The sequence below is a fragment of the Protomyctophum parallelum genome (assembly GCF_964188405.1).
Source record: "Protomyctophum parallelum genome assembly, chromosome: 14".
NCBI classification, from domain to species: domain Eukaryota; kingdom Metazoa; phylum Chordata; class Actinopteri; order Myctophiformes; family Myctophidae; genus Protomyctophum; species Protomyctophum parallelum.
Window position 1 is genome coordinate 42,787,416 of NC_139709.1, and position 26,914 is coordinate 42,814,329.

At 44.1% G+C, this 26,914-nt stretch overlaps 1 protein-coding gene across 2 annotated transcripts in view; it reads left to right on the forward strand.

The window, feature by feature from the left end:
• Positions 1–26,914, forward strand: part of st6galnac5a (ST6 (alpha-N-acetyl-neuraminyl-2,3-beta-galactosyl-1,3)-N-acetylgalactosaminide alpha-2,6-sialyltransferase 5a) — a 48,606-nt gene that overhangs the window by 12,314 nt on the left and 9,378 nt on the right. Inside the window, exons 1-2 of one of the 2 annotated variants that reach the window (XM_083781105.1) lie at positions 8,875–9,432; positions 11,323–11,735. In XM_083781105.1, coding sequence (XP_083637231.1) covers positions 9,367–9,432; positions 11,323–11,735 — 479 coding nt within the window. In that variant the 5' untranslated portion in view covers positions 8,875–9,366. Of the gene's footprint in view, positions 1–8,874; positions 9,433–11,322; positions 11,736–26,914 lie in introns of those variants that run through there. The other variant, XM_083781104.1, reaches the window with a different exon arrangement.

Here is a 26,914-nt window from a genome sequence, read left to right on the forward strand (position 1 = left end):
ACAGCACATTATTTCATGTAGTGTTTGGCGCTATCTACTTGCAGCCCCTCAGGCAGGAAGCATGCACGGATAGTTGAGTCATATCCTAGATTAGTTTTTAAATGAAAGGCTGGCTAAGCCTCATGGATAACAGTGAGGCCACACAACAGCAAAGCTTTCCACCATGGGATACATATAGTCTCTGGTCTATCACTAGACCATAAAGAGCGTCCATCTTAGCAAGTCATTCCATCTTGTGAAAATCTAATCTAGTCATTTGGGCAATTTGACTTCTTTTTTCCAATGCAACCCAAATCATTTTTACTTTGAGAATTTTCATGATTTGGTACTGCATCTTCAAGCTATTGGTGGGATGTACAGTGTACCTTACATTACATGACACAGGTAATGGAACATAGGTCTCACTTCTCACTCAAAATGTACAATTCTAAGACAAGGTTCAAGTTTATTGTTACATCTTGTGTACAGGTACATAAGAGTAAAGCGTATTTCTGTTTGGACCACATACTAACAGATCTTGACTAACTAACAGATATTTTGTTGAAAAGCTAATAGGATTGTACGTGGCTGGGTGGGTACGTGGGTGGGGATATGGTTAATAAAGCTAAAAGTTGCAGATGGTTCCCTGAAAAAAATAAAAAAGAAGTTGCTGGTGTTTATGAGGCGAAGCAGACTCCATTTCCCCTGGCTCGTTATCACAGAGAGTGCTAATGCCATCTTCCATCATCATCTAATTAATAATGCAGCAGACGGGGCCTTGATGAGCATGCCATGCACATGCAGAGCTAATAACCAGGAGGGAACAACAGGGTGGACTGTGGGAGGCCCGATGGCAACTGCTCCTGTTGTCACAACCGCAAAGACCAAACGCACAGCAGACGGCTGAGTTGTGTGAAGTGAGGTGAAAAAGGACTGAGGATTTTAGGGCAGTCTATGTGTGCGCGTGTGCGTGTGTATTTCTGTACTGTATGCAGCATGCATGTCTGTGAGTCGCTGGAAACATGCAGATAATGTGAGGTGAGGGGAGGGCATGTCATCTTTCATCAGTAGATTATCACATATTAGGAGTGTTAACACATGAATAGGCAATAAACATTAGTCTTGCACAATTTCATTAGAATTTCCCCTTTTAAAAGAATGCATAGGCACAGACTGGACAAAAATGCAGCCTCCCTTGCAGCACGTTCCAGTTGCACAATGCACACAATAAACGCAACGCAGGCAGGCAGGCACACACACACACCCACGCAACACAGGCAGGCACGCACGCACCCATGCAGATCATGGACACACAGATGCAAGATGCCCATACACATGCAAAGCATGACAGTATGAAATCTGTCTCTTCCCCATGAGATCGTACCATGGCTTAACGACTGTTGTCACTGGCAGCTGGTGCTTTAGAGCCTCCCCCCCCCCACACACACACACACACACACACACACACACACACACACACACACACACACACACACACACACACACACACACACACACACACACACACACACACACACACACACACACACACACACACACACACACACACACACACACACACACACACAGAACTCCCTATCACTCCCCCCAGACACACACACAGAACTCCATATCACTCCCCCCAGACACACACACGCAGCACGCACGCACGCATGCTTTTTTTAAAACTATCTCTCATTATCGTCTGTTCCACAAGCAGATAATGGACTGTTCCCTAACCAGAACAGAATGCTTAGTGGGGAAGATGTTTTGAGGTGGTGAACTATATAATTTATGACAGCATAGAAGCCGCTGTGTTTTATTAATGTCTTATGTTCATATTCTGGGGCTTGTTGTCTTATTGCCAAAACACAGCACAGTCATTTCTCCTTGGGGTTTTGTCCTGACATGGTTTGTTAATCTCACATTCGGAAACAATCCCACGGTCTAGGAGAAAAAAAAAGGTGCCACTTTCAAATTATGAGATTCTTGCCAAATACAAAGTTGTCTTTCCCAGCGTGAAAAATGTGGCAATCGCAACATAGCATGTCATTCCATGGTTGCAGTACATAATTTGATTTGTGTGTTCTATTACTTCACATCTATCGCTGAATCTGTAGGCTAGTGGTGCCAATGGCTACAAATGTACTGCCTCTGTGGAGACAGTCAGGTGGTGGCTTTGTATGCTGCTTTTGCGCTCTCGGATATTTTATATTAAAAAAGGCATGCAGGTGCTGGGTCTCAGCACACAGTCATGGTCTGTCGCTGTCCGTCCATGGTGGTGCTGAAACATTTGCAAGTCAATGTAAATGTAATTTAGGACAAATTCCCTGCCATTGACCGATATTTCCGTCAATTCAAATCCACCCGTTGTCTACCTTCAGCGAAATATTCGGTCAATTAAGGGTTTTTATTGATTATGTTAGATTGCGTTCTTAGCAACATAATGCCTCTCGGTTGTTAGGCGATCGAGTAAAAACGATATTAACCGGAATTAAGATGGCCGCCTCCATCTGTTTAAATTTTTTCAAATGCAGAGAATTCATTAATAAATACCCGACAGTAATGTCTATTCTATCGTGACTGGTAACCGGTTTTCTATTTTCTATGGCCTTCATGTTGTGTGGCTTGCTTTGTGTTTATGATTAGGATATCAGCTATTTTACAACTTTTTTCATGATTTTATCTGAAGGGGAGTTTTATCTTTCTGTTTCTTTCTCAACTCCCTGCATCTTGTGTAACAAAAAAGGGTGGAGGGGGCTTTTCCTGAGCACTGGGTTGATATGAAAATTAAGAAATGTTGCTTCTCCAAGTCATTATCTCATTGTTATTGATTCAGTCGTAGCAGAGTAGTCTTTCAAAAGCATTGACACAATGAGAGAATTATAAGAATAAAGTAACAAACACATGCATCATCAAACGTGTAACCGCTAAACAGTGCGGCTAGATTACCTGCAAACAGGTTATCTGAAATTTGCTCTATCATCAACCCTTAACGTAATTAATGCACGCCTGCGGTGCCGTAGGAACTCGCCCACAGGGCGAGTTACAAAAGGTATCGCAGAAGTGCATTAATGACATTTAAGAACACCCTCGAGTGTAATATTACAATTATACAACAGCCTTAAAACTTAGAGAATTGCTGAAAAATGTAAAAAAAAAAAAACGACCACAAATGTCCCAAGAAACTAGCTAGCCTAGCCACTGAGTCTGCTGCGCTCTAAGAGAAAAGCACGGCTGAATTGTTTGTTTTGATTAGCCGTTGAAATAACGTGGTTATTTCAACGGCTAGAAAGCTGTTTCAACCAATCAGATTGCTTCCTCAAAACAACAATGTTGTATAATCTGTATTCAGCTACACACAAGCGCATGCTCAAATCTTAAAGCATTAACCTTTACAATATACCACATGATACCTTATGGAAGAATGCCACTGACCCCCCCCCCCCCCCCCCCCTCATGATGTGTCTCTCCAAACACACTGCCCTACATTCCTTGGCCTCCAAAGCATTTCCTCTGACAGCCACTTCTCTTCCTTGCTCCTCTGTTTCATCTATCAGATATAACATACATTTATCTTCACCTCCCTCGCCCACGTTACTCGTCACCACCCTCAGGAATTCTCTCTTTCTGTCAAACATGTTCTCTTTTGTTCTCTCCACTGTCTCATTCTCCCATACTTCTCTCTTTTTTAGTCTCCCTTGTTCTCCACGCTCCCTCTTCCGCCTTTCTTTCTGACTGCTTCTCTTTGCTCTCCATTCTCCCATCTTGTTCTCCTGCCTCCCTCACTCTCTAGCTATGGCTTTCTCTAATAACACTCTTTCAGAATCATACCCTTCCCTTGAGTTCCTTCCACTGTCTTCTTGGCGGCATGTCTCCTGATGCAGCGTCAGACAGAAGCTGGGGGAGATGTTTCCCCCCCTAGCAGCTAAATTGCGTCTCATCTTTTTGTATTCCTGCTCCAGCAATCATCCCAGCGGGTAAATGTGTTTGTGGGGGTCTCTCGGCCTGGTCTGAACTTTCCTCATTTTGTTCGAATTCTCCCACACTTAAGCTTGTCTGTATCTCTCTCTCTTTCCTTTGCATGTGAATTATAGTACCACGACATGCCCAAAATAATGATACAAACTTTAATGTGGTTAAGGCGAATTTACACTACAAACACCTTTCTGCCGTATAACGCGGTTGTTAGGCATAAATAAGCCAGCTCTCTATCCATTTCCCTTCATCTGTCTTTGTCTCATTGTTTTCCTTTATATATTTCACTTTTTTCACCCGCTGTCATGAGCGGGGGTTTGGGGATGGAGGCAAGTATAGTGTATGATGTATAATATGGTGACCTGTGCTGGCAACAAGCGAGCTGACATGTAGCCAATTAGGGAGAGTAGTGTGTGCAGTAACAGTAACAAGGTGCAACCTGAATGCATCTGCACTTACTGTACATGGGCCTGACACAGTGGGGTGCCTGTCTGTACGCGTTTCCAGCAGCACATACAGGCGAGAGCTCACAGACACAGAGCGGACGTGTTTGATCTATTGTTGGGGTCAACCCCGCTGGACAAGGTTAGGAGAGAGGGAGAAGTAGGAGCTGACCGTATCTTTTTCTGTTCTTTGCCCCTTGTCCAGGAGACGAGGAAATCTATAGATTAATGATTTGGTCTCCCACCTTCAGGACAATGTTGGAGCACACATGAGCTGTTATTTTAGTGTTCTGTTCGCAGCGGGGCTGGCGAGTGAAGGCTGAGGAAGACAAGAAGTGCCCTTCTCCATACTGGGTTAGACAACATTTGAACAGTCGCCCCTCAATGAACTACAAGCCACAATGTACTGTACACAAACAAACCAAAAAAATCAACAAATGAATGAATGAACGCACGCACACACATGCGTGCACACACACACACACACACACACACACACACACACACACACACACACAAAGATAATGTACGTCAGTTGTACAGGATCACAGATGTGGATCCATACGCATGCAGCATGCACGACCACAAACACATTCACGTACAGTACGCACGCATACACACACACACATCCAACCATCTGCACATGCATAACATAAACACAGACATCCACAGACACACTCCCACACACATAGACCGCCGTAAAATCCTCAGTCCTTTTTCACCTCACTTCACGCGACTCAGCCGTCACACACACACACACACACACACACACACACACACACACACACACACACACACACACTGCTTCCTAACAAGATCCCCAGCAGTGCTTGTCACTCATCTCTTGCCCATTCCCATTCTTGTCCCATTCAAACTTCAGTCAGGGTATTTTAATTGTGACCTATGGGTATTGTTATTCATTGCCCTCCATCAAAGTTGTCTTTTCTTTCCAGGGGGGCTGGCAGGAAATTCTGTCCTAATTAAGACCACCGCATTGCCGCGGCAGGAGCTGTCATCTTTGTGCGTGCAGGGGGGCTTGACTTCTTGACTGGCCATGGTTCATATCGATGCACCTTGTCCTTCCCTCTTCCTCTCCGTACACTCTCTTCCTTTGTTCATTAGCTCCCAGCGGTGCATGTCTGTCTGAGTTCTCTGTAATGGCACGTCTGTATGGGGCGGCGATCTGACCCAAAGCCAAGCCACGCAATGTAGAAAGTGAAAAAATGTAGCAAAATGAAAAACAGTATGTGAAGATGAGATGTCCATGCAGGGTGGATTGAATTAACCACTATGACTCGCAAGTGGCTGCTCAGTGCTCGCACACGGCACATCTAAACAACATGGGAAAGGTTAAATGCTAGCTAGCAAGGACCTAATATCAGTCGTGTGAGGCGAGAATGATGATAATGATGGCAAGGCGAAGCCATGCCCACAAATGACGCTTCACACACTGTGGTCTGGCACGACTGAAATGGCATCGGCTTTGGTTGTGAGTGTTGTCAGTCGAAGTTAATATTGCATCGAAAGTACAACAAGCACAGCCAATTAAAGCCTGGAAGTTATACTTGAACCCTAAAGGGGACATATTTAAAATTTGAACTAATTATAGGCCTACAGCAGCATCAACGCTAGACGCCATCGTTTTCTGGTGCTGGGCTCAGTCTACTCTCAATGGATGTTTTATGGAATAATATCTTGAAGTGGAAAACTGAGCTTGAGAGACTTAGGGTGGATATGCGAGGCTAGGCAAAGATTGCTTTCTGTGCACATATCCTTATCCTTATGTGTTTCACGGGTACAAGAGAATGAGGTTTATGGTTTTGCCAACATAGTCTCATCTCAGTACCAGGAGTTGTAACCAGCATGGAGCTGTCTGCAGGTAAAGTGTTGACAAAACCGTCTACCTGACATTCATATTTATTTTTGTACTTTAAATGGCCACGAGACACCGATTGTAAGATTGTGTGTTTTGCAGAATTAGTATATCCAGGGCTACAGTAATAGGCCTGTAGTAATAGTATGCAAATAGAAGCCACATGTAATAATAGTTCAAATGACTGTAATCATTGAAAGCCCCCAGGCTCCCTGCCATTCCGGTGCCTCCATCACATCCCTCTAGTCTACTCTATAGGATCTAATCTCTAGCTCCTTATACTCGCTGCCCTGCAGCGCTTGTCTGTCTGTCTGTCTGCCTGCCTGCCAGCCAGCCAGCAAATACTGTATAGTAGAATTGGAAGATTTCTCTAAATGGTTCCTTTTAAAACTGCAGCTGAATTCCCCTTTCTCTTGGCCATTGCCTCCAACTGTTGCAAACTGTTGCAATTACATATAATTCTAGCTCTCTGGTTAACGCCTCTTCCGATTTATGAATGATGATTTATGATTTACTTATTTAATATAAAAGAACATGGCATGCTTTTGAGTATCACAGCAGCGATTCTTCTCTGGAATATGTCCGGGCCATTGTGTGGAAATAAAAGGCATCTTAAGAGGCTAAAGGCAAGAGGGCTGTATTTACTATAATTTGTCATGTCCCCATGTAGCACAGACAGAGAGACAGACAGACAGCATCATGCTGGGCTGGATGATTGCAGCCTCTCAGTGCTCACATTTATCCACCATATCCTCCATTTCGTCCTCATCCCAGCATTCTAGAAGACCCAGACTTCTCACTAAGCCCCCCCCCCTACTCAATTGCACTCCCCACTAGATTCACCCACATAAAATCAATAACCACAATTGAAAGCTATTTCTGTGCTAAAAGAGGGCCATGGTCAGCCATAATGGATAGTTTGCTTCTTCCCAGGCGGCCCGAGCTTGGCGGATAAAAGAAGAAACATATATCTGATTTCATGTTCCTACTCCCCGTAACAAACATGCAAGTTTTTAATGTTGGTTATTGCCTGTGGGAGGCAATGGACTCCTCTGAACAAATCAGTCCAGCTAATCTGCATAAATCCATCCATCATATAATATTTATTATTCTAAGTCTGCGCGATTCTTTCAGCAGCGGTGGGGTGGGCCTCTCAACAACATTGGAACACATGAACTCTTGTCTGGAACTCACTTAAAAGCGTTATATACCACATAATTAAGTAACTATGTGGGCAAATGGCAAAAAAAAAGAAAAAGAAAAAAGACATTGGTACAAAAGTCTTCAGATGAAACAAATGGACTTAATGCGTATTCAGCATTTTAAAGTAGCACGAATGTGCCGTCTAATAACAAGTTACAACCCCCCTTTCTGTTTGATCCAACTCCATTAACACTATTGCCTCACTCTGTTCTCAAGGAAACATCCTGTCCCGGGTGGTCTGGCTGGAACAGGTACTTAGCCGTCCTCAGTGTTATCCTTCCTTTACCGATCTCTCTCTTCCAGGTTAATACCTGCAGCTCTCTCATGGCCATGAAAATCTTTTGCCCCGGCTGCGCATGGGTTGGGCTCTGGCTGGGTGAACTTGGGTGGCTAGGCTGTGATGTGTCATACAAACTGCTGAACGAACCGATGATGACGAGGGCTCAGATGCTGACTGAATGTTGAATAGAACAACCATTTCGGCCCAGGCCGTAGCGTAACGGTCTGGGCACCGGACTGGTAATCCAGTCGCAGTGTGCCGCGGGTTCGACTCCCGGACCCGACACGGCCTTTACTGCATGTCATCCCCCCATCTCTCTCCCGTTTCCTGTCAGCCTACTGTCTGTCCCTCCAAAAATCAATAAAAGGCGTAAGCCGCAAAAAAAAAATATCTTAAAAAAAAAAAAGAACAACCATTTCTGGATCATGGCCCACTTGCAAATCTCAAAAGCATTTGCGAATTGCGGCCCACCCATCTGACCACTTTTGTTATGGGTTGGATCAATGGTGAACGTAGTATACTACCGGTATGCAGTATCACAATGAAAACGAATTTTCTTTTTTTTAAGAAACAATCTGTAATTATTTGGGGCCCATTTGCAATAGTCCTTTGAGATAAAAGAGGAGAGCGGTTTCATTATCTAGCCTTTTCACTCCAGTGGATGAGGATGAAGGTGGTGACTCATCTCTATCAGCACAGCTCATTTGTCTTTTATTGGGGCGCCCTGAATGGATGGCCTTAATGAAACCAGGACAGCTCTGCCACAAGTGGAACGAGGTTACTGTACCTCTCCTCTTTTTTTCTTAAAGGGCAAGCAGAAGACCTTCGCAATTGGAACAGCGTTTTGGGGATTTCACACACTTCAATGCAATTGTATTGAGATCCATACCACTTAATACTACAACAAGAACAAATTACATAAATATGAAAACAGACTTGAGCTGGGCACCTTTGGATGTGCCACCATTCGGGCGCTATCGCTGTTTTAAGCCGAAAGCCATAGATCTACAAACATCGCCTGTGTCCGCTCTGAGGGGCGCGGGGGCGTTTGTTGAGAATTATCAATTGAAAGAAACATTCATTTCCAGAATCTCCATTCATTTTAGAATCACCTCAGCATGTTTGGAATGATCCTTAGAATCTCGTGAATGAGTTCAAAATCTTTTAGAATGAGTTCAGGGTGTTTGGAAGAAGTTTGGAATCTTTTGCACGAGTTCAGCATGTTTGGAAGGAGTTTGGAATCTTTCGAATGACTTCAGCAAGTTTTGCAGGAGTTCAGAATCTCTCGAATGAGTTAAGAATCTCCTAAATTGGTTTTGCAGGCCAATTCAGAATCTCAGCAAATTAACTCCCACTCCCACCCCTGTGCGGCTGTGTCAGCAGAGAGTCCATTCTCTCAACCACCATATTTGGAGGGCCACATAATTGCGGTTGAAATAGAGAGCATTGACCAAACCATCCAGGCTATTTCTCAGTAATAGTCTGACCAGACACCTTGAAGAGGACAATCTGGCCAGCACGGCCCACTTAAACTTTCAGGGTAGACGTGAAGGAGAGGGAGACAGAGAACAGTGCCTGTGGATCCACTTAAAAAGTCCCCATGGGTGAAAATGAGATTTTTGACCTGCTCCAGTGGGTGCTGTGTGTTCCTGCCGCTGGGCTGCTGTCAGACCCTGGTAAGGAAGGGGAGGCTGCGGCTTGAGAGAAATGAGAGGAAAGCATAGGAGAAGAGAATGAATGGATGCATTCTGTTGGTGGTCGTTCACAACTTCACACCACTAGGACCTCATTATAATAGCACTTCATCAAGCACCGTGGGTGCACTGCACGCACACGTACATGTATACTATTACATTATATACGCACGCGCACACACACACACACACACACACACACACACACACACACACACACACACACACACACACACACCCCTTCCTTTTTCCGTCTTTCAATTCAAGACCATCTCTCCCTATATCTGTCTCATCTCTTTGCCCTGTCACGTCGTAACCTTTCCTCTCTTGTTTCCCTCTCTCAACTCTGCTCTCTTCTCTCTTTCTCACCATTCTGTGTCTGTCCGTCTGTCTGTCTAACCGCCACAGTCAGGCAGAAACCTTGTATCTCCACATTTAATCTTTTTTTTGTTTTCTAATAAAGATTTAGGTGAGCTTGTAGATCAGTTATTTTCCCTATTTCTGAAAAGTTTTGGAAATATAGGTATGCCAGGTTGAAAGTGGTTAAGTCTGTCTGTGGGTTTTATAAATATTTAACCAATAAAAGGTATTAAACAAGAGCTTGTGACTAAATAATAACTACATTGGACCCACTAGAACACAGGCAATTTTTCCCCATTTCCTTAAAAGTTAAACGGTTTTGGACATGCAGTACAAGGTTTCCACCCCGACATACAAACCAGTCTCATTGTTAAACCTGCACTATGTCAAAGTCAGGACATGTATGCTAAAGCTTAGACTCCATCATTGCTCCATAATGTTATAGGCGTAGTGAGGTAAATACTCGTTGATGTTATGAGCATATAAATAACTATTGTGTCTTGGGCAATATTTCAGATCCACATTATTGGGCTCGCTGGGCTTGGCTTGCATGTCATTGACTTTAAGTGCTGTCTTGGAGAGATGTGCTGGAAATAGGGCACCTCCAGAGGGAAGACCCGAACACACATAAACACTCACAAACAGCAGGAACACACACACGCACGCACAGTGCCGCATAAGCACAGTACACACTCACATGAATACTTGTACACACACACACACACACACACACACACACACACACACACACAAACACACACACACACACACACACACACAGTCTTTATCTTTCTTGGTCTTACATTAACTCTATGAATTACAATGGGCATGGTACATGTGTGGAATAATTCATTGCAATGTGTGTGAACATACAGTACAGGCATGACTGGGTGTACTGTATAATGTGAGAGTTTCTGAGGCAAATCCTCAGTAAGACCCAAAAGGAATATCTCCCACCAGTAAGGGAATATGACAACCCACATAAACCTGAGAGCCATAGCATCGCAGCACATTTATCAACAAAGCATTTTCCTCTTTACACACAGTGTGATGCATTCCCATTCCCACTCCCAAAGGTGTGCATTCTGTCTGCTCTGCATATTGTTGAATAAAACCAAGGACAAAATAGAATTTTCGGAACGAGTGCTGCAAATAAATTAATGGAATAATATATTTTTTTCAAAACACATTTGCGACTTCCGAAGAAAATATAGACCTAGTGTAAAACGAACATGAAAAGCTGTATCCATTGGGTATGAGGAAAGTCAGGAAACCAATTATTTATGAATATATTTAATATTTATTTACAGACAATACTTTTTTGTGCCAAAAAGTTCTAGCTTTTCTCTTCTTTTGTTTGTCTCTGCTCTAAACTTTTTCTGTTTCCTGGCCTCTCTTTGTCTCTTTTTAATTTCCATTTCCTACTCACACGATTATCCCTCTCTATGTGTCTGTCTGTCCGTCCATGGTCCATCTGTGTTTCCATACAACCATCCCATCTCTGCCTCTCAGCCCCTGAAGATGCATTGTCAGACGTGTGCCCTGGTGACCAGCTCGGGCCACCTCATCGGTGGCGGGCGCGGGGCCGACATCGACCGGGCCGAGTGCGTCATCCGCATGAACGACGCACCGACGGCCCGCGGCTACGGCCGAGACGCAGGCCAGCGCACCACGCTGCGGGTCATCGCCCACTCCAGCATGCAGCGGGTGCTGCGGAGCCGCCACGAGCTGCTCAACGCCAGCCAGGACACCGTGTTCGTCTTCTGGGGGCCGAGCAGCTACATGAGGCGCGATGGCAAAGGCCTGGTCTACAACAACCTGCGACTGATGAACCAGGTGCTGCCCAAGCTCAAGGTGTACATCATCTCCTGGCAGAAGATGTTGCAGTTTGACGACCTCTTCAAGAAGGAGACGGGCAAGGACAGGTGAGTCAGGGAGAGGGATAATGGGGCAATGGATCCTCTGTGGTACATTATCAATAGATCACGCTCCATGGACAGTGGCAGACAAAGTACTCAACTCTAGCACTTGGGTCAAAGTATTAGATACTATTAGATAAGTATTAGATAGTATTAGATGGGGACCGTATACCTATGTTCTCCAGGTTCTATGTTCCCCACTTACCCGCGCAAAAAAGGTTCTGTGTTCCCCGCGTACAACAATAAACCTAACCTAAACCCAAACCCTAAACCCTAAGGTAAGTGGGGAACATAGAACCCGGGGAACATAGAACCTGGGGAATATAGAACCCAGGGAACATAGAACCTGGAGAACATAGAACCTGGGGGAAATAGAACCTGGGGAACATAGAACCTGGGGAACACTGGTCAAATATGACTCAACTACAAGTGAAAGTTGCTCTGTCAAATTTGTACTTTTGAAAATGCTTAGGGCATCCAGCCGGGTGGTTTGTCACTATTCCTACGGCCTGGGGTGGCACCTGTCAGCAGAGAGTGTTGGGTGGGAGGAATAGGACAAGCAATTATACTTTAGACTAATATTTAAAAAGAAAAAATGAAATTTGTGGAAAAAATACCAAACTTTTATGAGGTTCACTGGCTCAAGACATTTTCAGATGTAGGCTCCTGCACTGGCAGGTGAGTCAGTACGATACAACAGCAGTGACAACACAGAACACACAGCGATGCGTGTAATTGGGGAAGAAAATTGAAGTATAGATAAAGTAAAGTATAGATACATCAAAAGATTGACTTAACCCATTCTGACCTGAGATCAGATTCATACGAGGTTTTCCGAGAGACAGCGAAATGCCTTCACGACTGACGACCTATGTCGCGACGTATATTTTTCCGTCGCAACGTATATTCGAGTACGTCCTGGCGTAAATATCAATTCGTCCCGGCAGAACGGACTCGTCGCGGCTATATCTACCCGTTTGCGACCTAGTAGTTTGACTATTCTTTTACGTCGCGACAGAACGGGACACGTCACGGCTATATCTACCCTTCTCGACGTAAAAGGTAATTCGTTGTGGCGTGTGTGGACTTGTCGCAACAGAACGTGACTCGTCGCGGCTATATCTACCCGTTTGCGACGTAATGGTTGACTTTGTTATATGCCCGGTGCGCGGTGCCCTGCGCGGTGCCCTGCGCTGCCCTACGCCCACCGCGTGCACCTTGCCGGTCCGCCCTGCGCCCTGTGGCCTGGCACGTGTGCACGTGTGCCAGGCCACCGCGTGCACCTTGCCGGTCCGTGGAGCCCTTCGCCGTCCCCAGGCGACCCTGCGTTCCAGAGCTGTCACATGCCCACCGAAAATAGCAGATCTACCAGCTCCTCTCCTACATACGGGATGGCCCGACCCGCGTCTGTGGACCCCTGGGGGGGTGTGTGTGTGAGCGTCTGAGCTCCTATCTGTGTGCCTCCCCCCCCCCCCCCCCCACCCCATGTGGACCCTTGCAGGGGGGGGGTCGGGGGGTCCCCCTATGCACTTTGTGTAGATGCTGCGTATCGCCTCATACTGAAAAAATTACTATTTTACGCACAGCGCAAGGCAATATGTGATTACGATCGTCCTTCTGGGGGGGGGGGGTGGGGGGGGGCTGGCCTACACAATAGATAACCTACCCTGGCCAACACAATAGATAACCTACAAGGACATATGAATTTAATTTATATACACGGCTATATTAATTTAGCCGATCATCAAAGCTCACCGCGCTCGTATAGCGCATTGACTGTCTGTCTGTCTGTCTGTCTGTCTGTCTGTCTGTCTGTCTGTCTGTCTGTCTGTCTGTGTCTCAATGACTTGCCTTAGGCGGATAATATAGACTACAAGTACTTTATTAAAGTAAAGTAAAAGAGTGAGTTCTCATTGCGTTCTCTGCGTCGTAGCGCATGCAGATAGGCAGATAGGGGGGGGGGGGGGCAGTTCTATAGGCAAGGGCAGAAGGTTCCTATAACGACAGTGGGTGCGTGCCCACCTTAGAGTAGCCTATATATTTTAAGGCACCCGCCCCGCAACTTATTATTATTGGCTTATTATTTTGCCACCAGCGGAGTTGACGGTTGACGCCGTTGTCTAGTATAGACTATAGGCCTGTGCCAGGATGATTTTAAATAAATATGTCTCTGTCTCTGCGTCTCTAGAGCTATAACATATATACTGTAGCACACATCATGTGTGACACATGTGCACACACACACACACACACACACACACACACACACACACACACACACACACACACACACACACACACACACACACACACACACACACACACACACACACACACACACACACACACCGAGTACTAAGTATAAGTAGCATATAGGGTACGGCTCTAAAAACATTAAATACTGCGGGAGCATTACACTAAACAAAGTTGGATTTGTACATTGCAGAAACGTAACATAACGTAAGTGTTCTTATTATTGTCCGTCTGGGTTTTATAATGCAGTGTGAGTCCGCTCCGCGATAGCCGATCTGCAAGCTCACAACGCGTTGCGCTGATTGACAGTGCACGTGCAGCAGCTACTGTATAGAATTATATTTAAGTAGGCTACTTTTTTGTGTGACGTCTGTGTGTTATTGACTTCTTGTTCCTTAATGTGCAGGTTTATCAGAGCGATATAGTGCAGCTGTGAGTGAGTAGGCCTATAGCTGCTGCTGCTGCGTCCGTGCACCAATAGAGCGACCGCGGCAGCGGCACGTATGCTTGAAATATTAAATAAAAATATGTTGGGCTTCCGGGCGTCCGTTTCTGGACTGTACCAACGGGCTTAGGGCCGGACGGTCCCTTAACTCCACGGGCCCCTATATTTTAGGCCCGTGCAGGGCTCTAGTGTGTGTGTGTGTGTGTGTGTGTGTGTGTGTGTGTGTGTGTGTGTGTGTGTGTGTGTGTGTGTGTGTGTGTGTGTGTGTGTGTGTGTGTGTGTGTGTGTGTGTCGCATGCGTGCGTAAAGTTAGTAGGCTATCAGAAGCAGCAACCATGCAGAGCTATACCAATCAGATTAAATAGGCTATATGCCTTAAACGTTTGACAAGCAATATTAAAAATACAAATCCACAAGCTCGAAAACCACCTGACGGGCCGCCCAAACGGGTCCGGGGACCCCCGGGCGGTACGGGTCACCGTGGACCCTTGGGGATCAAGGGGGGCCACGGGTGTCCACGTTTGCGGAGACGCTGCCTTCATATTAGCCTACTTAAATAACAAGCAGCTGATCTACAATTGACAATTTGACATGTCATTGCGTCGTATTCTGTCTTTCTTTCACGCACGCACGCACGCAGACATGTCACAGACCACCACATAACCATATTTGTATGGCCATATCGTTTATAGGCCTTATAGCTGAATAGCGCCGGCCGTCGGGGGTTCATTTGGTTCCAACCGTCCCATTATGGTCAACACTTATGATATGCTATTGCATTCTTCCAACTAAAGATTTAAATATTAATCTGAAAAAATGACATGGCACGGACTGGCTCAGAAAATCTCCCTGCATCATTATATCAAAACCAGGCCTATACTGAATGTAGGCAATTGAATTCCATGACTTTTGTTTCAATCAACTGAACTAGACCAATAAAATAGTAGGCTAGTATTTATGTTTTTCGTTAATAATAATGCATGCTAATTATTATTGAACGGTAAGTACGCTGGTATGTATACGCTATGGTATACACTATAAGCTTGTAGATCTGTTTATTTTAAGCATGCCGCCGCATTCTGTCAGAATCTCGTGTGTGTTATTATTGAACCATTTCATTTCATGTCTGTCTGTCTGTCTGTCTGTCTGTCTGTCTGTCTGTCTGTCTGTCTGTCTGTCTGTCTGTCTGTCTGTCTGTCTGTCTGTCTGTCTGTCTGTCGGCATCTGATCTACAAGCTCACGCATCGCAGCGGACAGCGGTTGATTATCGCTGGGCCGCAGCGGGTCTATATCGCCTAATGTATCATACAGCGAATGAAAGCAAACGTGTGTGTGTGTGTGTGTGTGTGTGTGTGTGTGTGTGTGTGTGTGTGTGTGTGTGTGTGTGTGTGTGTGTGTGTGTGTGTCGCGTGTGCGTGTGCGTGCGAACTTCATGACAGTGGTGCAGCATTACATTGTATTTTGATTTGAAATAAATAATGATGAATAGATGTCTATACTGTTGCTTGTGTGTGTGTTATGCTATAGGGTTAGCTGGAACACACGCCCTGTATGATCTGTGGTGCGCATCTACAAGCTCCAAGTGTTGCGTCCACATGCAGCGCGTTGTGAGCTTGCAGATCGTCGGTGCCCCACTATAGAGAGATGGTAGGGTAGTGCCCAAGCCTATTCCTATATGATCTGTGGCTATATTAAAGGCCTTTTATGTGATCTCACATAATGTGCGAGTCAGAGCTAACGTTACTCAATGATCATTTGCGTCTGATTGATATCACAGCACAGCGTGTGCTGAGAGAGAGAGAGAGAGAGAGAGAGGGGGGGGGGGGGGTATGCTCCGTTCATTGGCTCTATATGCCGTGCGAGACAGGATGATTTTAAATAAATATGTCTGTCTCTGCGTCTCTAGAGCTATAACATATAGCACACATGTGTGCACATGTGATGTGTGTGCGCGCGCACACACACACACACACACACACACACACACACACACACACACACACACACACACACACACACACACACACACACACACACACACACACACACACACACACACACACACACACACACATACACACACGAGATTCTGACTAAAATAAACAGATCTACAAGCTTATAGTGTACCTTAGCGTACATACCAGCGTACTTACCGTTCAATAATAATTAGCATGTATTATTATTAACGAAAAACATAAATACTAGCCTACTATTTTATTGGTCTATAGTTGTTTGAAACAAAATGGTTGCTGCTTCTGATTAGTTACTAACTTTATTAGACCAATTTAAAATAGTATTAGATGTTTTTCGTTAATAATAACTTATGCTAATTATTACTGAACCATTTTAGATGTTTATATTTCACCAACAGGCATGATAATGCATTTATACTGCATGGCAGAATAGGCCAGTGGCCACCGGCCGGCGCAGTACGGCACAATCACAGCTCAGTCCATTTTAATATCATAGCGCAATTCCATGTTTATATACATCTGCTGGTGGGGGGTGCTGCTATATGTTGATTGCCCATTTGTATAACACATTATATATAGGTGCTTGTATGGTGCGTGTATATAATAGGCCTACATTTAAATGACCACATTTAACACACACACACACACACACACACACACACACACACACACACACACACACACACACACACACACACTAGAGCCCTGCACGGGCCTAAAATATAGGGGCCCGTGGAGTTAAGGGACCGTCCGGCCCTAAGCCCGTTGGTACAGTCCAGAAACGGACGCCCGGAAGCCCAACATATTTTTATTTAATATTTCATACGTGCCGCTGCCGCGGTCGCTCTATTGGTGCACGGACGCAGCAGCAGCAGCTATAGGCCTACTCACTCACAGCTGCACTATATCGCTCTGATAAACCTGCACATTAAGGAACAAGAAGTCAATAACACACAGACGTCACACAAAAAAGTAGCCTACTTAAATATAATTTTATACAGTAGCTGCTGCACGTGCACTGTCAATCAGCGCAACGCGTTGTGAGCTTGCAGATCGGCTATCGCGGAGCGGACTCACACTGCATTATAAAACCCAGACGGACAATAATAAGAACACTTACGTTATGTTACGTTTCTGCAATGTACAAATCCAACTTTGTTTAGTGTAATGCTCCCGCAGTATTTAATGTTTTTAGAGCCGTACCCTATATGCTACTTATACTTAGTACTCGGTGTGTGTGTGTGTGTGTGTGTGTGTGTGTGTGTGTGTGTGTGTGTGTGTGTGTGTGTGTGTGTGTGTGTGTGTGTGTGTGTGTGTGTGTGTGTGTGTGTGCACATGTGTCACACATGATGTGTGCTACAGTATATATGTTATAGCTCTAGAGACGCAGAGACAGAGACATATTTATTTAAAATCATCCTGGCACAGGCCTATAGTCTATACTAGACAACGGCGTCAACCGTCAACTCCGCTGGTGGCAAAATAATAAGCCAATAATAATAAGTTGCGGGGCGGGTGCCTTAAAATATATAGGCTACTCTAAGGTGGGCACGCACCCACTGTCGTTATAGGAACCTTCTGCCCTTGCCTATAGAACTGCCCCCCCCCCCCCCTATCTGCCTATCTGCATGTGCTACGACGCAGAGAACGCAATGAGAACTCACTCTTTTACTTTACTTTAATAAAGTACTTGTAGTCTATATTATCCGCCTAAGGCAAGTCATTGAGACACAGACAGACAGACAGACAGACAGACAGACAGACAGACAGACAGACAGACAGACAGACAGACAGACAGACAGACAGACAGACAGTCAATGCGCTATACGAGCGCGGTGAGCTTTGATGATCGGCTAAATTAATATAGCCGTGTATATAAATTAAATTCATATGTCCTTGTAGGTTATCTATTGTGTTGGCCAGGGTAGGTTATCTATTGTGTAGGCCAGCCCCCCCCCCCCCCCCCCCCCCCAGAAGGACGATCGTAATCACATATTGCCTTGCGCTGTGCGTAAAATAGTAATTTTTTCAGTATGAGGCGATACGCAGCATCTACACAAAGTGCATAGGGGGACCCCCCGACCCCCCCCCTGCAAGGGTCCACATGGGGTGGGGGGGGGGGGGGGGAGGCACACAGATAGGAGCTCAGACGCTCACACACACACCCCCCCAGGGGTCCACAGACGCGGGTCGGGCCATCCCGTATGTAGGAGAGGAGCTGGTAGATCTGCTATTTTCGGTGGGCATGTGACAGCTCTGGAACGCAGGGTCGCCTGGGGACGGCGAAGGGCTCCACGGACCGGCAAGGTGCACGCGGTGGCCTGGCACACGTGCACACGTGCCAGGCCACAGGGCGCAGGGCGGACCGGCAAGGTGCACGCGGTGGGCGTAGGGCAGCGCAGGGCACCGCGCAGGGCACCGCGCACCGGGCATATAACAAAGTCAACCATTACGTCGCAAACGGGTAGATATAGCCGCGACGAGTCACGTTCTGTCGCGACGAGGCCAGCTCACGCCACAACGGGTTCCGTTCTGTTGCGACGAGTCCACACACGCCACAACGAATGACCTTTTACGTCGAGAAGGGTAGATATAGCCGCGACGAGTTCCGTTCTGTTGCGACGAGTCCACACACGCCACAACGAATTACCTTTTACGTCGAGAAGGGTAGATATAGCCGTGACGTGTCCCGTTCTGTCGCGACGTAAAAGAATAGTCAAACTACTAGGTCGCAAACGGGTAGATATAGCCGCGACGAGTCCGTTCTGCCGGGACGAATTGATATTTACGCCAGGACGTACTCGAATATACGTTGCGACGGAAAAATATACGTCGCGACATAGGTCGTCAGTCGTGAAGGCATTTCGCTCCACCTGGGTTTTCCACTGGACACACACTGGTCTGATTAACCCATTCTGACCTGAGATCAGATTCTAAAAATGTCAGTCGTTCTTCGATTTTTTCAAAAATAGCAGACCTACAAGCTCGTATCGCGCCACTCGGTGGCGCGATATGAGCTTGTAGATCTGCTATTTTTCAATAGCTAAAGCATAACATGATGCCAACACCAAAATGGGTGCCCGTTCAGAATGGGTTAAGTGGGTTAAGTACTCAAATAAATGTACGCTGTTACTGTCCACCACTGTCTGAGGACAATAAATATACGGTACACTGTCCCCGCGGTGTGCCCGTGTGCATTCTCTTATACTGTAGTTGGCGAATGTATTGATTTCTATGTGCAACGAATGTACATACAGGAATAGGCCCGCGAGTCAGATTCCTGCATATATATTGTGCTTGGTGAATAAAATTATTCTGATATTCAGGCATCACAATGTGTCTGTGAGGAGGTAGTTTATTCATAAGCTTTGGTTCAGGCAGGTGATTTCATGCCCACTGATGACAGTGATTAGGGTCATGTTTCCTCACCCACTCATAACCCCTCTGGTTATCTCACCTCTGTGTGTGTGTGTGTGTGTGTGTGTGTGTGTGTGTGTGTGTGTGTGTGTGTGTGTGTGTGTGTGTGTGTGCGTGCGCATAGATAAAACTTCATTGATCCATGTGGAGAGATCCAGGTGTCATAGCAGCGACAGCAGTTACCATGAAACACAAGATAGGTACAGTTAGGAGCGGAGAAATACAGTGTTAGTGTGTGTGTGTGTGTGTGTGTGTGTGTGTGCGCGCGTGTGTGTGCGTGTGTGTGTGTCAATTGTCTGTCGACATCTAATCTTATAACTATACTTGGCCGATCAGTATCATATTTCTTGTATGCGCTGCCAGCAGGCCAAGGAACTGAATTCCTAAATATTTTTCAAAGGACAGGTCACGTCAATTTTGTGAAATGATAATCACACAGCAATCATCCCTGCAGAATAGGGAGTAAGTGTCCCACTAACCTCCAACTCATGGAATGTAGTGGAAACTGTGGAATTGGCCAATTGCAGACATTTAAAGTTCAAGCCCACAGTTGTGATGTTTCATCCATGTTTCATTACAGGATGGCAAAAACATTTGGTATAGACAGAAAAAAAAGCAGTCCAAGAAGATAGCCAACTCAGGTTCGTTTTAGTCTAGAGCGTTCAAGTGGTTAAGATGAGAAGAGTGCTGCAGTGGCCATATTCCATATTCACATGGCAACCCTTTGGCTCTTTCAATATATCACGCTATGGTAATACAGAGTTTGCTGTCTAGTTTAGATAGATGATGGCCACAGGGTATGGGCACTTTTATTACATTACATTTCTACCAGAAGAATTTCATTGTCAATAATCTGTCTCTGTTTCACAATAAACTAACAAACAAATAAATAAATAATCAGTTTCTTGTTGAGTTATGAGAGGTTGTACTTGTACTTGTAATTTAGAAAGTCAAGTTCTCACCCTAGTGGCCATTAATGCTTAATTAATACACTACTAACATGTCAGAGTCTTCACTCAGAGATGTTCGTGAAGATTGAATTTGACTCCAGCTAAAGACGGACATCACAGGGGAAATTACTGGGGAGAGGATTTGGCGAATAACTTCGACATGCATCCTGCAGAATCTCAGCCTGTGATTATCCATCCATCCATCTATCTTCAACCGCTTATCCGTAGACGGGTCGCGATGGCAACATCTCTATCAGAGAGCTCCAAAATTCCCTCTCCAGAGCAACATTAGTGACTTCCTCCTGGGGGATCCCGGGACGTTCCAAGGCCAGTGAGTCGATGTAATCCCTCCATCTGCGCCTTGGTCTGCCCCGGGGTCTCCTCCCAGTGGGACGTGCACCGAGGACCTCCCTAGGGAGACACCCGAGAGGCATCCTAATCAGATGCCCGAAGCACCTAAGCTGGCTCCTTTCCAGGCGAAGGAGCAGAGGCTCTACTCCGAGTCTCTCCCGCGTGACTGAACTTCTCACCCTATCTCTAAGGGAGATGCCAGCCACCCGTCGGAGAAAACTCAACTCGGCCGCTTGTATTCGCGACCTTATTCTTTCGGTCATGACCCACACACTTCATGACCATAGGTGAGAGGCGAGCCTGTGATCAGCTGTTGTTTATAACAAAGCAAGGACTGTGCTTCAGTGATGTGCACAACCTCCTCTTGTCAGTGTATCTCATCACCAGTCACAGTTGTAGTTGTAGGCCCTACTGCAGCAAAAAGTATATTTATGAATTTTGTTTTCTAGTTTCATTATATAGCAGTGCTATCAGATTGAGCTATGTTTCAACCGTTGCCAGTCTGCCCTCGTGGGCAGGTTTTCATTTACGGTGTGGCACTGTACGTGGCCATGCTAGGGTCTGTGTGTGTGTGTGTGTGTGTGTGTGTGTGTGTGTCAGGCTAATCTCATAAACCGCTCAGTGACAAATTTGTTGTGCACGCTGCCAGTATAGGCAAAGGAAGTCAATCCCAGATTTCTCACATAATGGTTTAAAACTTCCATACAGGAAGTCAATGGAGGTCGGATTTTGCAGAAAATTGGAGATCATAACGGTGAAACATTACTGTGGTGGAAGTTGATCTATTCTATAATCTAAAACAGACAGTATTTCAGCGTGTTTATAATTGAACCGTAGAAATAAGGTAGGACCTGCTGTAATGACTGGGAGCTGTCAGTGGGCTGTGTAGAGCCTCCTTGAGGTCTTATAGTTTGGCCTTTAACACACCGCTATGCAAAATTGCGAGCAACGTGATCCCACTGAAACTTAGATCCATTAAGTACTTACTTACACAATACACTTACTTTGGAGATTTGGAAGGAGGTACAGTGTGAGAAGACCCTGCATGGTAATAAAGACTACATGCTATCAGCGATGAGCACTACAGCACTGTAATTATGTATAGTGGCCCATTATCAAGTGTGTTTCAGTAACAGTAATAAGTGTGTGGAAAATATCATCCAGTTGAATGAGCCTCCGGTGGTCTTTTAGAACAAACTACAATTTGATTTAAGTTCATATTTTTCTTCTTCTTTATTGTGTTAGATTAGACTGGAAATGGTCAATTGCCAACAGGCCCACCTTGTTGCTATGCAACTGTTCTTATGGTTAAACAGTACTTTTTTATATAGGATGTTATAATAGTTGTAGTGTTTTGGTGGGATAGAGCTGAGCAGGTAGAGTGGTCTAGTTTGATATATTTTGTCCAAACATCACGCAAATCGATACACATTATCTCTATAGGCAAGCCATTTCCTGTCAGCCTACTGTCTGTCCCTCTATAAAAATAAACTAGAACTGCACTCTGTCGAGTGCATACTTGCTTGTTGCACACTAGTAGGCCATAAATGGCCAACTAGTGCGCAAGCAGAGCGCGCATGTAATGTTTTCGCCCGCTGTAAACTGCCAAATCTCAGTATCTCTGTGAAGGAACGTTTGAAATGATTAATGTTTAGATGTAATTATTTGCTACCTACTATACATGTAAACATTTAGTATACGTATGACTAGCTCTAAATGATGACGTAAGAAATATATATAGTATATATATAGTATATAGGCATATACTATATATGTATACATATATACTCTATACTCTATACTGTATAAAGTGTGTAGTTGTAAGTTGATTAGCGGTATTCTGTGGTCACTTTGGTCCAAAAACCGTGACAGCTGTTCCGCCATTTCAGGACCCCCCCAGAAAAACATCAAATCTGTGCCCGTATTGCTGGACCAATGATGACGAAATGACCATATTTCTTACGTCATCATACTATATACATAATCAGTAAAAATAAAATACCAAATTGTGCCTGATCTGCTGGGACCAGAGTATGTGGTGTGTATGTGTATGACTAGCTCTAAATGATGACGTAAGAAATATATATAGTATATAGGCATACTATATATGTATACATATATACTCTATACTCTATACTGTATAAAGTGTGTAGTTGTAAGTTGATTAGCGGTATTCTGTGGTCACTTTGGTCCAAAAACCGTGACAGCTGTTCCGCCATTTGAGGCTTACGCAGAAAAACATCAAATCTGTGCCCGTATTGCTGGACCAATGATGACGAAATGACCATATTTCTTACGTCATCATTTAGAGCTAGTCATACACGTATTTCTTACGTCATCATTTAGAGCTAGTCATACATCAAATCTGTGCCCGTATTGCTGGACCAATGATGACGAAATGACCATATTTCTTACATACACACCACGTACTCTGGTCCCAGCAGATCAGGCACAATTTGGTATTTTATTTTTTATTGATTATGTATATAGTATACGTATGACTAGCTCTAAATGATGACGTAAGAAATATATATAGTATATATATAGTATATAGGCATATACTATATATGTATACATATATACTCTATACTCTATACTGTATAAAGTGTGTAGTTGTAAGTTGATTAGCGGTATTCTGTGGTCACTTTGGTCCAAAAACCGTGACAGCTGTTCCGCCATTTCAGGACCCCCCCAGAAAAACATCAAATCTGTGCCCGTATTGCTGGACCAATGATGACGAAATGACCATATTTCTTACGTCATCATTTAGAGCTAGTCATACACGTATTTCTTACGTCATCATTTAGAGCTAGTCATACATCAAATCTGTGCCCGTATTGCTGGACCAATGATGACGAAATGACCATATTTCTTACATACACACCACGTACTCTGGTCCCAGCAGATCAGGCACAATTTGGTATTTTATTTTTTATTGATTATGTATATAGTATACGTTTGACTAGCTCTAAATGATGACGTAAGAAATATATATAGTATATATATAGTATATAGGCATATACTATATATGTATACATATATACTCTATATTCTATACTGTATAAAGTGTGTAGTTGTAAGTTGATTAGCGGTATTCTGTGGTCACTTTGGTCCAAAAACCGTGACAGCTGTTCCGCCATTTCAGGACCCCCCCAGAAAAACATCAAATCTGTGCCCGTATTGCTGGACCAATGATGACGAAATGACCATATTTCTTACGTCATCATTTAGAGCTAGTCATACACATATGTGTATGACTAGCTCTAAATGATGACGTAAGAAATACGTGTATGACTAGCTCTAAATGATGACGTAAGAAATATGGTCATTTCGTCATCATTGGTCCAGCAATACGGACACAGATTTGATGTTTTTCTGGGGGGGTCCTGAAATGGCGGAACAGCTGTCACGACAAATGAGACAGGGCGAACACATTACTTGCGCGCTCTGCTTGCGCAAGTAATTAATAAAAGGGCGAAAGCCGGAAAACCCCCCCATAAAAAAAACATTAAAAAAAGGGAGTAGGCTACTTGGATTCAGAAATCTGGGATAGGGGGTACTGAAGCCAAAAAAGTTTGAGAACCACTTTCCTAGACTTAGTAGACTACTACATGAGAAACTAGATAAAGTGCCCCTCGGGGCACAGGTCTCCACCAAGGCAGGTCAGGTTGTGGCTTCCTGGTGGCGCTATAATAGGACAATGTGAAAAGGGTGCCATTTATTCTTACGCCTTGGATGGCAATTGGATGATTTGAGGCATTTTGTTCCAATAATGTGTTTAGCAAAAATTCGGCCTGGTGGAGACAACAAAACATTTTTAGGCTATTATCAAATTCCTGCACATCAAAAGCTCAAAATAGTATTATCTTTCAGTTACCACGGACAATTTAAACAATCCAAGGAAATGCTGGAAAGCCATCAAATATTTATTCTGCCGGTAGAAAATATAATGAGTTACCTCCTTGCATTCTCCACAGACACTGGCACTGGCTCTATCTCATCTACAATGTTGAAATTGTTTTAATGAGCATTTTGTGTACTGTGGCTCACAGTTTGATTCAGTCTCATCACATTTTGCGATCAAAGAACTAAATGGCATTCGTACATTTTCTGCATGTGAATTTTGTGAAGAATTAGTTAAATAAATTAAAAAAAACTGCTAGTTCAGACGACTTAGTATTGTTCTACGGGCCGTCGGCATGGAACAAGCTCCCACTGTACCTTCGTCAGGCAGCCTCTGTAGACATTTTTAAAGCTCAGCTCAAGACCCACTTCTACAACATTGCTTTTAATTGATCTTTTATTTTTAATTTTTTTTGTTACTCATGTCCTCACTGTATTGCATTACTGCTTGTTTTTTGTCGTTGCCTTGCTTTTCTTTTATTCTCCATTGTTCTGTAAAGCACTTTGAGCTGCATTTCATGTCATGAAAGGTGCTATACAAATAAAGTTTTATTATTATTATTATTATTAAAGATAGCTGTATATCATATTCCTTACAGAATAATACCATGGAGGCCATTGCCGCTGCCGTGCCCCCTTTTTTAAGTTGTCAGTTCTGGTTAAGATCCCTGAAAAGTGATTATAAGTGAACAAATGAGTTCTTGTGTAAGAATTTGAAAGTTAATCTGTTCCTCCTTGCCCCATGAAAAACCTTTCGACAAAGTTTCACCCATTCACATCCACACATTTTGAGATATCCTGTTAAAACTTAAACACAGATGACAAACAGAGTGGGGTGAATTTAGATGAAAACGCTGTGAATAGCCCCTGTCTGAAAAGCTACAAATCAGGGACACATGAATGATTCACCTTCACAGCCATAGTTATTATACTAGCCTAGGGGAGAAGGCCATAGATACAAGAGTCTGACATTTCACATCACATTATTCATGAGCATGTCCATAAATATTTAAACAAGTAAGGGTTCATAAGTGCAATTATTCACGCTTTAAGATGAAAAGATCCCCATGTCCAGCTTCTCAGATTGCTTGATGTGAAATGTTGTTTCTTTGAAACTTTTCTAATTTACATATTTTGTCATTTTGTTTGCATAATGTCTTTTTAATTATTTTTAATTAAACAACAACTAACAATTCTAGTTCCCGGCAGTGATGGGATCAGATTGGGTTGACACATGACAGAGTCTCACACATTGTCATTATTTATCAGACTGACTGGGGACTTGACTGATTCTGTGTTTAAAAATACTGTAGCAATGTTTGCTCCTTTGTTCCCCACAACAGGAGTGACAGTGATTATGTGTGGCAACTATGTAGAAATGAAAGCCCCTGGGCAAATATCACCAGTGGTGTAGTACTCAACTCCATACTTGAGTCAAAGTAGATACTCTGTTGCTCTGTCAAATTTGTACTTGAGTTAATATACTGGAGTACCTTCTTTAAAAAAAAAATATTCAAAGTATTCAAACAGTACATTTAGAATATTAAGTAAATTTACTTACCAATAGCTAACCTTAAATGACACAGCATGCCCTCCCATTTGCTCCATGTGTACAGGAACCCGTTACGCTCTCTGACACAGGCAGGCTCTCCTCAGGCGGGCAGTGGCGATGCTTCTGTATTCTGTGGAGAATATGTATTACAAAAATGCAAATGATGACTGTTTGCAGACACAAAAGAAAAGAAAGAAAGAAAGAAAACAGAAGATGAGGGAGAAAATGCTTTTTAAGATAAATCCTTCTCTGAATTGGTCATCCCATCAAGCAGAACTGAGCAGTGCTTCAAGGTGAATGCTTGGTTGCTCTTGTCGAGGTAGGCTTTGCTACCTGCCTGA